Source organism: Delphinus delphis, chromosome 11 (assembly GCF_949987515.2).
Source record: "Delphinus delphis chromosome 11, mDelDel1.2, whole genome shotgun sequence".
NCBI classification, from domain to species: domain Eukaryota; kingdom Metazoa; phylum Chordata; class Mammalia; order Artiodactyla; family Delphinidae; genus Delphinus; species Delphinus delphis.
In genome coordinates this window covers 18,400,617-18,413,039 of record NC_082693.1, presented here as the reverse complement: position 1 = coordinate 18,413,039, position 12,423 = coordinate 18,400,617, and the positions used below count along the sequence as shown (strand labels likewise).

General features: G+C 39.2%; 1 protein-coding gene across 1 annotated transcript in view; it reads right to left on the bottom strand.

The window, feature by feature from the left end:
* ETNK1 (ethanolamine kinase 1) overlaps positions 1-10,760 on the bottom strand; it is a 68,841-nt gene extending 58,081 nt beyond the window's left edge. The window contains exon 1 of the mRNA XM_060024434.1: positions 10,345-10,760. Coding sequence (XP_059880417.1) covers positions 10,345-10,500 — 156 coding nt within the window. The 5' untranslated portion in view covers positions 10,501-10,760. The remainder of the gene's footprint in view (positions 1-10,344) is intronic.
* Positions 10,761-12,423: the final 1,663 nt, after the last annotated feature.

Below are 12,423 nucleotides of genomic sequence, written 5' to 3'. Positions count from 1 at the left end.
TGTAGAATGAAAAAACTATGACCTAGGTAAGTTCTCATATTTTTCCAAAGTCATACAATGGCAAAACAGGATAAAAACCTGATGTCATGACTCTTAATCTGTTTCAGGGATACACCCTCAAGTTTATGGGTTCGCTAGCATGACCCTAGACTCACTGTAACATTGTTAAGTATTATCTGAAAAACGAATAAGGAAGGGGCAGTGGATGATCAATCCCTGATGCCTAGGTGTTTGCCAGATTCCCCACAGTATGAAACAGCAGGCATGCTGTCATCTATTACAAGAGGTAAAAGTAAGTGAAACCTAAAAATGATAGCTCCAACCCCAGAACAGCTGTCCCTGAATCCACAATAAAGTGCAAAATAATGAGAAATTGGCTAAATGTGTGATTCCTTGGCTGCTGTTAGCCATACTACCTACGACAGAAAGATAAAGACCGTTTTAGGGTAGATCTTGATGTTGCACCAACCCGGGTTCCAGATGGTCCGATACAACATCAGGCTGCTAAGCACAGAACTGTCACAAAAGAGTTCGTGCTCCACAGCAGATAACTCTTCTTTGACCTCTGTAACTCATCCTCTGTTTACCAAAATGATTCAGGTGGGAAGGGCACAAAATAAGGAAACTACTGAAACCTGAGGATATAGTGTAAAGTTGTCTCATCATCAGAATGGTCAAGTTAGGAGCAATCTATGGTTTGAAGTCCATGGCATGTTTAGGCTAATGCAGGACCCACAGCTTACTACTGAACAGTCCTGAATGGCTGCAACTAACCCAAACATACAGCAACCTAATCCCAGCAACACTGCTAGACTGGAAGAATGGATAGAAGTGGCTACTAAGTCGGTTTCCTGAGAAGGGGAATTGTGCGGTCCTTCCTCTGCATGCAAAGTGGATCGATCACTCCAGATGAAGTGGCTGATATACTGCATATGCAGGCCATACAAGACTGGCCTTACAGCGACCAGGATATTCAACCACTTAATATGCCCCATCCCTAGGTCATGGTGAATACCATGATAAAGGTTTCTCCTTCTACATGGGTCCCCCATGTAACTCTCCTGTTACCAACATAAACTGTTCAGGATGCTGGATCTGATTTGCTGTCTCAAGCTTCCCTTTACAGGTCTTAGGGAAGATAGTAAGAAAACTAAATTACAAGTAAGCAGAAAAGATAAGGGAGATGGCAAATGACTTGTCCCAATAGAGTGAAAGTTTTTCATGGTTATCAAAAAACTGGATGAATAAAGCAGACATTGATGGGGTTGAAGCAAAACTTTTTAATGAAGCATTATCAGATTGGATGGACTGATGGGACCTGCTAGTGGTCTCCCAGCATTGAGTGCCCCGAACAAATCCACCATATTTACTCTAGCTTGGGAGATTTTAAAAAGCCAGGGTACAAAGATGATATTAAGAGTCTGCCACCAATTTGGAAATAAGCAAACTGACTGTGAGGCCAAGATCTTGGCCCAACCCTCAGCAGCTGGGAACCCAAGGCCAAATTCACATAAGTGGGTAAAATGGCCTAGAGGTAGAGAAGAAACCTTTTGACAGGGAAGCCCAATGCACTGAATCCAAAACCTATGTGAGAGACTCTTAAAGGAGCAAGTTACCCTGCGAGGACATGAGGATGCCACTGTTGATGGTGAATATTTGTATGCAAAGTGGAGTGCTGGAACAGGTATTATGAGAGGTGGTTCTGTCTCCTTTGCCAGAATGTAATACTGAGATAAATATGTTCTATAGTAACACTTCCCCTATTTTAGTACTGTAACAGAAGACATAAATTCACCCTTCAGCCAGGACTAATTGACCATATCAATTAAGAACTTAAAGAATTGCCCAAACCTGCAGAGGTTGCTCTTTGAAGCAATACAGAATACCCGGTGGACAAAAAGAAATTACAGTTTTAATGACACCTTAGAAGTTAAAGTGATTATCAGTGAACTTGAAGGTCATCTTGAGAAGCCCAAAACATAATCCAATACCTTTCAGTACGTGACACTGCCCTGCAACTACAAACCCTGAGATGATAAAAATATTAAACTCTACCTTAGCTACTATGAAATTTCTTTAGTCCTTAAAGATGATTAAGATACCAAGCAGAGTTTCGATATTTATTTATGGTCTAAAATGACCGATTAACTACTGAATTCAAATGAATGAGCTTGCACAGGCCAATACAACGGGAAAGACAAGCTTCAATTATTCTTTAAGACAATGGCTACTGGACCAGCCCATAAGCCTAGAAAGATGGAATTAATGCATGTCAGTTAACCGTTTTGTGGAAGTAACTATTGGATTCCACCATCTTCGAAAATAACAAAATTAAAAGTAATGTAAAAACAAAACAAAATACCATTTTCATGTATCTAACCGGCAAAAATTTTTTTAATTTAATATCAGAGGTTGGACAAGGTATAGAGAAAAGGATACTTTCCAACACTGTTTTGAGGAGTATAAATTATATGAAACTGAGAAATAGCATAACAGTTTTGTGTCGACTTGGATTAACTACAATACCCAGTTATTCAAACACTAATTTAGATGCAGCTCTGAAGGTATTTTGCAGACGTATTAACCAGATAACTTCAAGTAAAAGAGATTAGTCCCCATGAATGAGCCTCATTCAATCAGGTGAAGAGTTGTAAAAGCAAAACTTCAGTTTTCCTGAACATATGCTGCCTTAAGACTACAACATCAACTCCTGCCTGAGAGCTTCCAGCTTACCAGAGAATGCCCTACAAATTTCAGATTTACCAGCCTCCACACTTGTGTGAGCCAATTCCTTGAAGATTATGATTTTTTTTCTTTTACTTTTAACCTTTTAATTCCACTAATAAGAATTTACTCTATGGATATACTTAGAAAAGTTATCCAAAATATATGTATAAAAGCAGATCACTGCAATACTTTTTTTAATACCTAAAAAATAAAAACAACTCAATTTTTTTTTAAAAACATGGGGCAGGTTATATATACTGACATGGAGATGTCTAAGATATATTATTTTTAAAATCAAGATACAGAATAACTTACTTATGTATACAAAAAAGAATATAGTTATATTTACTATATTTATAAACATAGGTAGATAATGTACGCTGGTAAATCTATAATTTGATAATTTTTTATAAGTTCAAAAGAAATTGTTCACAAAATTATCTTTGGGGAGAATGACTCAGTGTTGGGGGGGCTAGATTTTTTACTTTTCATTTTATAGCCTTGTTTTTTAAGGGCATGTGTATCATTTGTATTTTTTAAACAAAATCAACAGGGTTAGAATATGAGCCTTTCTAATTTTCCTCTTTATACTCTTTACAATTTTTTTTAAAACCTCACTTTAAAAGTAATTAAGTCACATGATGTTTAACATGACCAAATATTATGTCTGTAGCTATCAAAAATTGTGGTCAATACCATACCAACATGGGAAAATATTTATGAAAGGCTACATGAAAAAACGGAATACAAATTGTACATATAGATGGCCAAACACATGAAAAGAAGCTCAACATCACTAATTATTAGAGAAATGCAAATCAAAACTACAATGAGATATCACCTCACACCCATCAGAATGGCCATCATCAAAAAAATCTACAAACAAACGCTGGAGAAGGTCTGGAGAAAAGGAAACAATCTTGCACTGTTGGTGGGAATGTAAATTGATACAGTCACTATGGAAAACAATATGGAAGTTTCTTAAAAAACTAAAAATAGAACTACCATATGAGCCAGAATACTGGGCATATACCCAGAGAAATCCATAATTCAAAAAGACACATGAGGCTTCCCTGGTGGTGCAGCTGTTAAGAATCCGCCTGCCGATGCAGGGGACATGGGTTTGATCCCTGGTCCGGGAAGATCCCACAAGCAGCAGAGCAACTAAGCCTGTGCACCACAACTACTGAGCCTGCGCTCTATAATCCGTGAGTCACAACAGCCTGTGTGCCACACTACTGAAGCCCTGTGCGCCTAGAGCCCATGCTCCGCAACAAGAGAAGCCACCACAATGAGAAGCCTGTGCACTGCTATGAAGAGTAGTAGCCCCGCTCACAGCAAGTACAGAAAGCTCGCACGCAGCAACGAAGACCCAATGCAGCCAAAAATAAATAAATAAATTTATTTTAAAAAAGACACGCAGGGCTTCCCTGGTGGCGCAGTGGTTGAGAGTCTGCCTGCCGATGCAGGGGACAAGGGTTCGTGCCCCGGTCCGGGAAGATCCCACATGCCGCGGAGCGGCTGGGCCCATGAGCCATGGCCAGTGAGCCTTCGCGTCCGGAGCCTATGCTCCGCAACGGGAGAGGCCACAACAGTGAGAGGCCCGCGTACCGCAAAAAAAAATAAAAATAAAAAAAGACATGCACTCCAATGTTCATAGCAGCACTATTTACAATAGCCAGGTCATGAAAACAACCTAAATGTCCATCAACAGAGGAATGGATAATGAAAATGCGGTACATATATACAATGGAATATTATTCAGCCATAAAAAGGAACGAAATTGGGTCATTTGTAGAGATGTGGATGGACCTAGAGAGTGTTATACAGTGAAGTAAGTCCAGAAAGAGAAAAACAAATATCGTATATTAACGCATGTATGTGGAATCTAGAAAAATGGTATAGATGACCCTATATGCCAAGCAGAAATAGAAACACAGACATAGAGAACAAATGTACGGATTCCAAGCGGGAAAGGGGTGGGGTGGAAGGAATTGGGAGATTGGGATTGACACATATACACTATTGATACTATGTATAAAACAGACAACTGATGGGAACATACTGTATAGCACAGGTAACTCTACTTAATGCACTGTGGTGTCCTAAATGGGAGGGAAATCCAAAAGGGAGGGAATATATGTATATGTATGGCTGATTCACTTTGCTGCGCAGTAGAAGCTAACACAACATTGTAAAGCAACTATACTCCAATAAAAATTAATTTTTAAAAATTGTACATAAGGTTCAATAACAACTATGTAAAATATTTAAGGGAGAAATTGAAGGTAATAAACAAAACAAAACAGTTGATTTTTTTAATAAACTATGAATAGGAAGTGGGTAGTTTTCTACTCAAAGTTTTAATATTGTGATATATCTTTTCAGTAAAACTAAATTACTTCATGATCATATAGTCTCTTATTTAAAAAATTCATACACAGTATATTTTCTCAGAGTACTGGAAAAAATGACTAATTCAAAATATTCTGTTTGTTAACAATTTTTTTTTAAACTGCTATTGTGATTACCACTAGAGGGAGGGAAAAGTTAGGAGCAGGAAGAGAAAGGGGAGATATTCTGGGCTGCTGGTAATATTTTCTCTTTCCCTGGGCTGGGGTTACGAAGGTATTTATTCTACAACAATTTATGTTTCATTCATTTTTCTGTTTGTTTGTTGTGTCTCACAGTTTTTAAAAGGGTGATAAAAATTTACCTATTTATAGTCCATCAGATATATCAGAGAAAAATAACTCCTTATAAGACAAAATCCTGGGGACTTTCCCTGGCAGTCCAGTGATTAAGACTCTGTGTTTCCACTGCAGGGGGGCGTGAATTCAACCCCTGGTCAGGGAACTAAGATCCCACGTGCCACGCAGAGTGGCCAAAAGATTAAAAGAAAAAAAAAAAAAAGATAAAATTCTGAAAAATACAACCTGATTCCTTAAATATACTTTTCATTACTTCCCTTATTTTTGTCACCCACAAAAAAAAAAAAACCTTAAGCTTCCCACTTCCTCCCTCACCTGCAAGCAATTAACAAGTCCTGAACATTTATTTTCTGAAATGTCAAATCTGTCCCTTATTTCCATCTTCAAGGCCACTATCCTAATTTGGATCCCAGCACCGCTTGTCTGTACTAAAATAAGTCTCTCCTAGGTAGTCTTTCACAAACATTTTTTAATGCAATACACAGAAAGAAATGTATTTATCCTCTAATTCAGTACATATATACTTTTATATAAAACTAAAAGCTTCACAAGATAATACTTACCTTATTACTTGCAATGCACTCTGATCTATCCTATCACATCTTATTTTAACTCATCTTTTTAAACTGAAGTGGTTTCAACCCACTATACTGATTTAGCATCCTTAGTGTGCAATAACCATCAGTTTCAAAACCACCAATGTCCTTTGTAAGTGATCACTTAATCCCCAATTCAAAGCATTTCAAATCTTCAATGAATGCTGCCTAAATTGTAATCTGCCACTTCTCTAAAATATATATGATATAACTTACCTGCTTAAAAACATTCACCAGCTTCCCATCACGTCCTAGATAATAAAATACCACCTCCTTAAAGAGGCATAAAACCTTCGTATCTAAGCACTCCCTTATTTGAAAATCACTCCCACTTCTATTCTTGTTCATACACCATTCTGTCCAAGATACTCATAGTCTAGCTTTTGTGAAAGCAGTTTTTCTTTGCCCAGAAATACTTCCCCATTCCATCTCCTATCTTTCCTTCCAAGCTCAGTTCAGGTACCCCATCTTCTATTAAGCCTTCCCTCCTCCATTCTCCCATGGCTACCTTCTGCTACAAGGAATGCTGCTGAGAAGTAGCATTATGCCAGTACAAAAAAATACATGTTAAAATTACTGAATTTTAGGAGCTTACAATTCTTTCATAACAACTTTCCACTTACAAATGGTGGGGGGAGAGCCTGGGGGAAGTTGGAGTACTAAAACATACTATGTATAATTTTACGTATTTCATTTAATTCTCCTGATACTCTTAGTAGTAAAGTAGTAAAATTAGTACTAGTAGTAAAATGACTATGAGTACTATAGTTGTTAAATTCTACTATTTTCTACTATGCTACTATTTTCCAAGGTAGAGAGTAAGTCCTTTTTATAGAGATTTTAAAATTTGCCAAAGGTGACAAAAGGCTGGAATCAGGACTCAAAAACCATCTTCTTGGGTTTCCCTGGTGGCGCAGTGGTTGAGAGTCCGCCTGCCGATGCAGGGGACACGGGTTCGTGCCCCGGTCCAGGAAGATCCCACATGCTGCGGAGCGGCTGGGACCGTAAGCCATGGCCGCTGAGCCTGCGCGTCTGGAGCCTGTGCTCCGCAATGGGAGAGGCCGCAACAGTAAGAGGCCCGCATACCGCAAAAGCAAAAACAAAAACAAAAAAAACCCATCTTCTTTCCACTACACTACGCTGAGGTCCCAGAGAGGTGAAGTGGTTTGCTCAGTCCAAGTCACACAGCTATTAATACCTGAAAATAAACTAGTACAGTAGGCTCCTGACTTTTTGGCCACATGTTATCCACATATATAGGAACCTATCAAACAACACATCTCTCTTAGCCATAGTCAAATAGTCTTAGGTCCTACCACCCACTCAAATACTTTACTATTAGATAGTAACTATCTTAAAAGAAAGCTGAAGTGAATCCCGTTTCCAAAATAATGTCACATGTGGAAAAGTAATGCAAATTTATGTTTAAGGAACTTAAAGCAAAATCTTTCTATGGGCCAAAGATTTAATTTTTAAAAAATTACTGATTTCACACAGAAATGGCTTCCCTGTCTTAATCATAATATACAAACATAAACTTTTCTCAAAGAGCAATAATTCATAAGATGAGTTCTCATCTCAGATCTACCATTACAAACTCCCAAGTTCACTTTCATTTAACTATAAAATACATATTAACAGTCTACATCTATCTCACAGGGTCATTGGGAGAATGTATGTGAAAGTGCTTTCTTTATAAATAGTAAAATATTATTAAATAAAAAACATTGTGACTGGTATTGTTTTAGAACCACTCTGCCCATTATAAGATACTACACTCCACAAAGCTCACCACTCCTTTTATATTGTATTCTTTTAATTTTGCACAGATAGGGAAAAAATAATTAAACTTTTTAAGACTCTATCTAAAATGAGATATATTATCCCCTGTGTCCATAAGTTGTGAGCAAAGACTGGGCCGTCTATTATTCTGAATGCATTGAAGTCTTTTTCTGTTTGCTTCTGGATTTTCCAAAATGCTCTCAATAGTTCAGCTGTAGGAGTAAGTGCCAGGTAAAATAAGTATTACTAGAGTAAGCTTCTAAGGTATGTTTAAAGCATTTTATTCACATAAGAATTTTAGAAAAAATCTTTTTAAAATATGGGCTACATTACTGATACCTGTTTTAATCTGTTGACTATTATGTTAGGTATGATGTTTATCTTTATACCTCAAAGGATATAAAAGCAAATCTCAAAAGAAAATATTCCCATTGATATTTACTAAAGAAATCCTGAAGCATCATAAAAGCAGAGTTTATAATGACCTAGAATGTGGGAGTCAGATCTACCATACTGAGAAATGAATAACCATCTACTCTGCTTAGCAGTTGTTCCAGCTTCTGGATCAATAGCTTTACTTGCAAATGGAGGGATTATATTTCTAAATAACAATCACCCTAAGGGCAAAAAAAAAATGGTAGTATTTACCTTCACTTACAAATAAGTATATTAGAAGTTTGGACAATGAGTCCAAAGGTCTTAAAGTCAAAAGCTGCTACATGGGTATCAGATTAAGATTCAATCCCAAGTACAACAATCAAAAAACAGTTTGATGTTAGCATATTTTATCCTTTTTTTTTTTTTAAACCGATATCCTGGCTTTACTTCACTGAGTTTCACCTAAAAAGATAGTACCTATCTAAAATGGTTGTTCGGGGGATTAAATGATTAAAAACACACCTAATGTACCTCTGGGTAGCTATTCCTGCTGTTCTACAGACAAATACATCAACTGAAATTCCAGTCTTCAAAGCTTCAAACTCTTAAGTCTCTGCTTAAAAAGTAATATGGTTTGCCAGTACCAGAGTTTACCACGAAGTAGCAATGTTTTTAATTAATATCTGTTTAATTTATAATTGACTGCCAGAATATAACTCATTTTAATAAATATAAAGATCTTCTATAATAAACTACAAATAAGTTAATGAATAATAAACTAAAGAAGTCTAGAGTTTCAAATTGTAAGTTTCAATTAAACTAATTTTCCTTAAAGAAAATATACTATTTTTTTTTAATTACACATGAAAATCATTTTGGATTCACTATGTCCTACATACTTGGCTAACAAACATTCCCTTAAATTTTCAAAATTTTTGTCTTAACTTTTTTCCAAAACATATGGGTCCTTTTAATCTGCTCCTAACTCTTCTAGGCAGTAAGAACTGAAGCCAACATTCATGAAAGCTGAAGTGTTGAGAACTGTTCTGGGCCCTAGGGCACTGTTCATGTTTTATTCATTTTTGTATAGGTGACTACTTTACCAAAGAATCTGAGATACTGTTAAGTCAATTAACATTGCTGAAACAAATCAGTCAACAAAATAAGGCAGATGATGTGGCTACTTCAAATGAATACTCTTACATTATTGCTCAGATTTGAAACAAACCTAAAATATGCCAGCCTTTAAAATTACTCTGTGTTTGCAAGGGAAAAGGAGGTTCATTTTCGTATATAGTATCTGAAACTCCAAAAGTTAAATACAAATTAGTATTCAAAATAAATTTCATGTATGCTTAATCGTAACTTATTAGAAATAAGCTATTTAAAAATGCATAGGTTCTTAAGGACTTTTTCTCCCAATTTTTGTCTATCTATGAATACTGTGGCTCAGGAAAAAGAAATATTCACAAGCCGCTGATCCTTCTAACATCAGATATTGTTAGTTTTACTAAGATGACTAAAACATTTTCAGAAGTACCGATACAAATAAAATAACATGTGCAGGGCTACCGAAGAACCCATGAGGACCTCGGTCATTACTTTGGAATCGAGTACTGTCGCCAATCCCAGGACTTGAGAAGGTAAGACTTAGGGTGAGCATCAATGGGAGTACACCGACGGGGGAGGGGAGGGAAGGGAAATGAAAAGATCAGAGATTAATTACCACATTATTTGTGAAAGGCGAGGAGATGGTGGCTTGGGCCGATAAGCGAGGACCCCTCGCAAGGGAGTGGAAAACGTTCTTTTCGCACTTAGAAGGGACAGGGGAGTGGGAGGAGGGGCAACGATCAACAGGAACCTTCCCGAGGTGGAAGGGGTGCGTCACGAACGTAGCCGCCTCTGGAAAGAGAAAAGCCGCCCTCAGGACGACCTCAATAAGCAATGGTGAAGGAAAAGGGGGAGTGACCTTCCTAGGTGTGACGGAGGAAATACAGGATCACTTCCCAAAGAACGGGGGGAGACGACGTTCCCAGAGGTCCTGCCGGCTCACTGGGGACTAGAAGGGATGGTGAGACCGCCCCCGCCCCCCGGCCCCCCGGGGCCGCGTCAAGGTCGGCTGAGACCCGGGGCTGAGGTGTGGGCGTTACCTGCAGGGTCACCTCCTGAGGGTCCCAGTGCGGCCGCAGGTGTCGCAGGAGGCTCAGGGCCCCCTCCCGGCAGCGCTGCTCCTCCTGATCCTGCACCGTGACGTCCAGCTTGGGGACCTCCGGGGAGCCGGGCGGGACGTGGATGTAATTGGCCATGGCCCAGGCTACGGCAGAGACTACCACAACTACGACGGCGACGGCGACCACGAGAACGGCGGGCGCCGACAGGCTGCTGGATCCTTCCGTCCCGGGGCGCCCTCGCGGGAGGGCTGGGGGCGTTCAGAATAACGGCAGAGCGGTAGGAGAACAGCTGGTGGCGGCACTCTCGCCGACCCAGGTCTGGATAGCGGCTGAACTGACCAGCGACTGCTCACGGGGAATATCCGTCTCGTCTGCGCTCGGCCGCCGGCGGGCGCGGAGCATGCCGGGACTGGCCTGACGCTGGCGTCACGCGCGGGGCGGGGCCTCGGCTGCGTTAAGATCAAGGCGGAGTTTCTAGCCGCGGGCACAATGGGCCTAGTGCTTGGAGTTAGGTTCCTCGGCCGTTATCGGACAGTGCGGTGCGTGCTGCTAGTCTTTAAAACGTGGGGCTCCCGCTTGGAATAATCCTGAGCCCTGCCAAGCCCCGAACGAAAGGCTCTGAAGCTTTAGCTCACCTGATCGGGAGGGTCTTGGGGTCTGGGTTTGAGGTAGGGCTGAGTTTTTCTGGGAAGCCAGGGAAGTGCCCTGAAATAACTCCAGGATCAGCTTCTGAATTTGGCCTGAGTCTGGGCAAGCTGGGTTAACTGGGTCTCCTTGATCTCGGAGCCGCTGTGTGCTGAGGACTAACCACATGGTTGGGTTGGCAACTAAATTCCCATCAGCAGTGTACGGAGATCATGGTATTTGGGACAGTTAAGATATTTGGGTAAGAAAGCGACTGCACTTCAAGATGTGTTTTTAAGGCCAGATGTTTGATCATACCGAGAGTTATTCAGAGTCAGCCAAAACAGGTTATAGTGTAGGATGAAGATGGAAGGAATGGAGTTTTGGGGCTCAGCCGCTAGATGCCTGTTTCAGGGTATCCCTGAGTGGGCCTTGAAAGGGCTACCTTCAAACATTTAGTCTCATTGTCTTATAGCACCTAATTCCCCTGCTAGGGGAATATTGGAAACTGGGTAATCCACAAGTAATTTATTGGGACCTCCTAATTTTCCCAGTGATTTCAGGAAAATGGGTTGAGATTTGACCTCTTAATGTCTTGCCTGCAGCATTTGGTAAATGGTGAATACGTTTGTTAGTGGTAAATTAAGTCGCTAACTGGACTCAGCTTAATTAACAGTCAAAATGTTTATCTCATTAACATCAGTTTACATTCTGATTGTTCAGAAAGAACCTACTTACCTTTGTAAATCACAAAATAAATAGCTCACTATCAATAAAGTTAAACTTCATAAATTAAAAAGAAGGAGAAGAGAGTTTTATAGACAGCAAGACAGTTGATTCAACATTTTCCAGACTTAGTCTCTTTTTTAAATCGTATACTAGGAGAAACTCTAAATTATGCATTCCTTTCAATTTGGGGAGAAATAATCAATATACTAATTTCACATTTCAGGTAGTATCTGTTGTTGTTGGGTTTTTTTGGTTTTTAATTTTTTGGGCGGCACCATTGGATCCTAGCTCCCCATCCAACCAGGCCTTCGGCAGTGAAATCGTGAAGTCCTAACCACTGGATCACCAGGGAATTCCCTCTATTGTATCTTTGTATAATTTGTATTTTTTATTATTAAACAGTTGGCATTTTAAGAATTTTGAAGCTATGGTTTGAATTGTGAAATGATTTAATAGCAAATTACAAAAATTATTTGGGGGATTATACAAGTTTGTAATTTTAATGAAGTATCCATTAATAACTAGAAAGACCTAAAAAAAAAAACAAAAAAACTATTAGGTACCTAAGTATAAAACTAACAAAAGATGTGTAAGACCCTTATGGATGAAATTATATTAATGGAGAAATGAACCATATCCATGAATAAGAAAAGATACTTATTAAAAAGATCTGTTTTCACTGAACAAATCAATAAGTATAGTGCA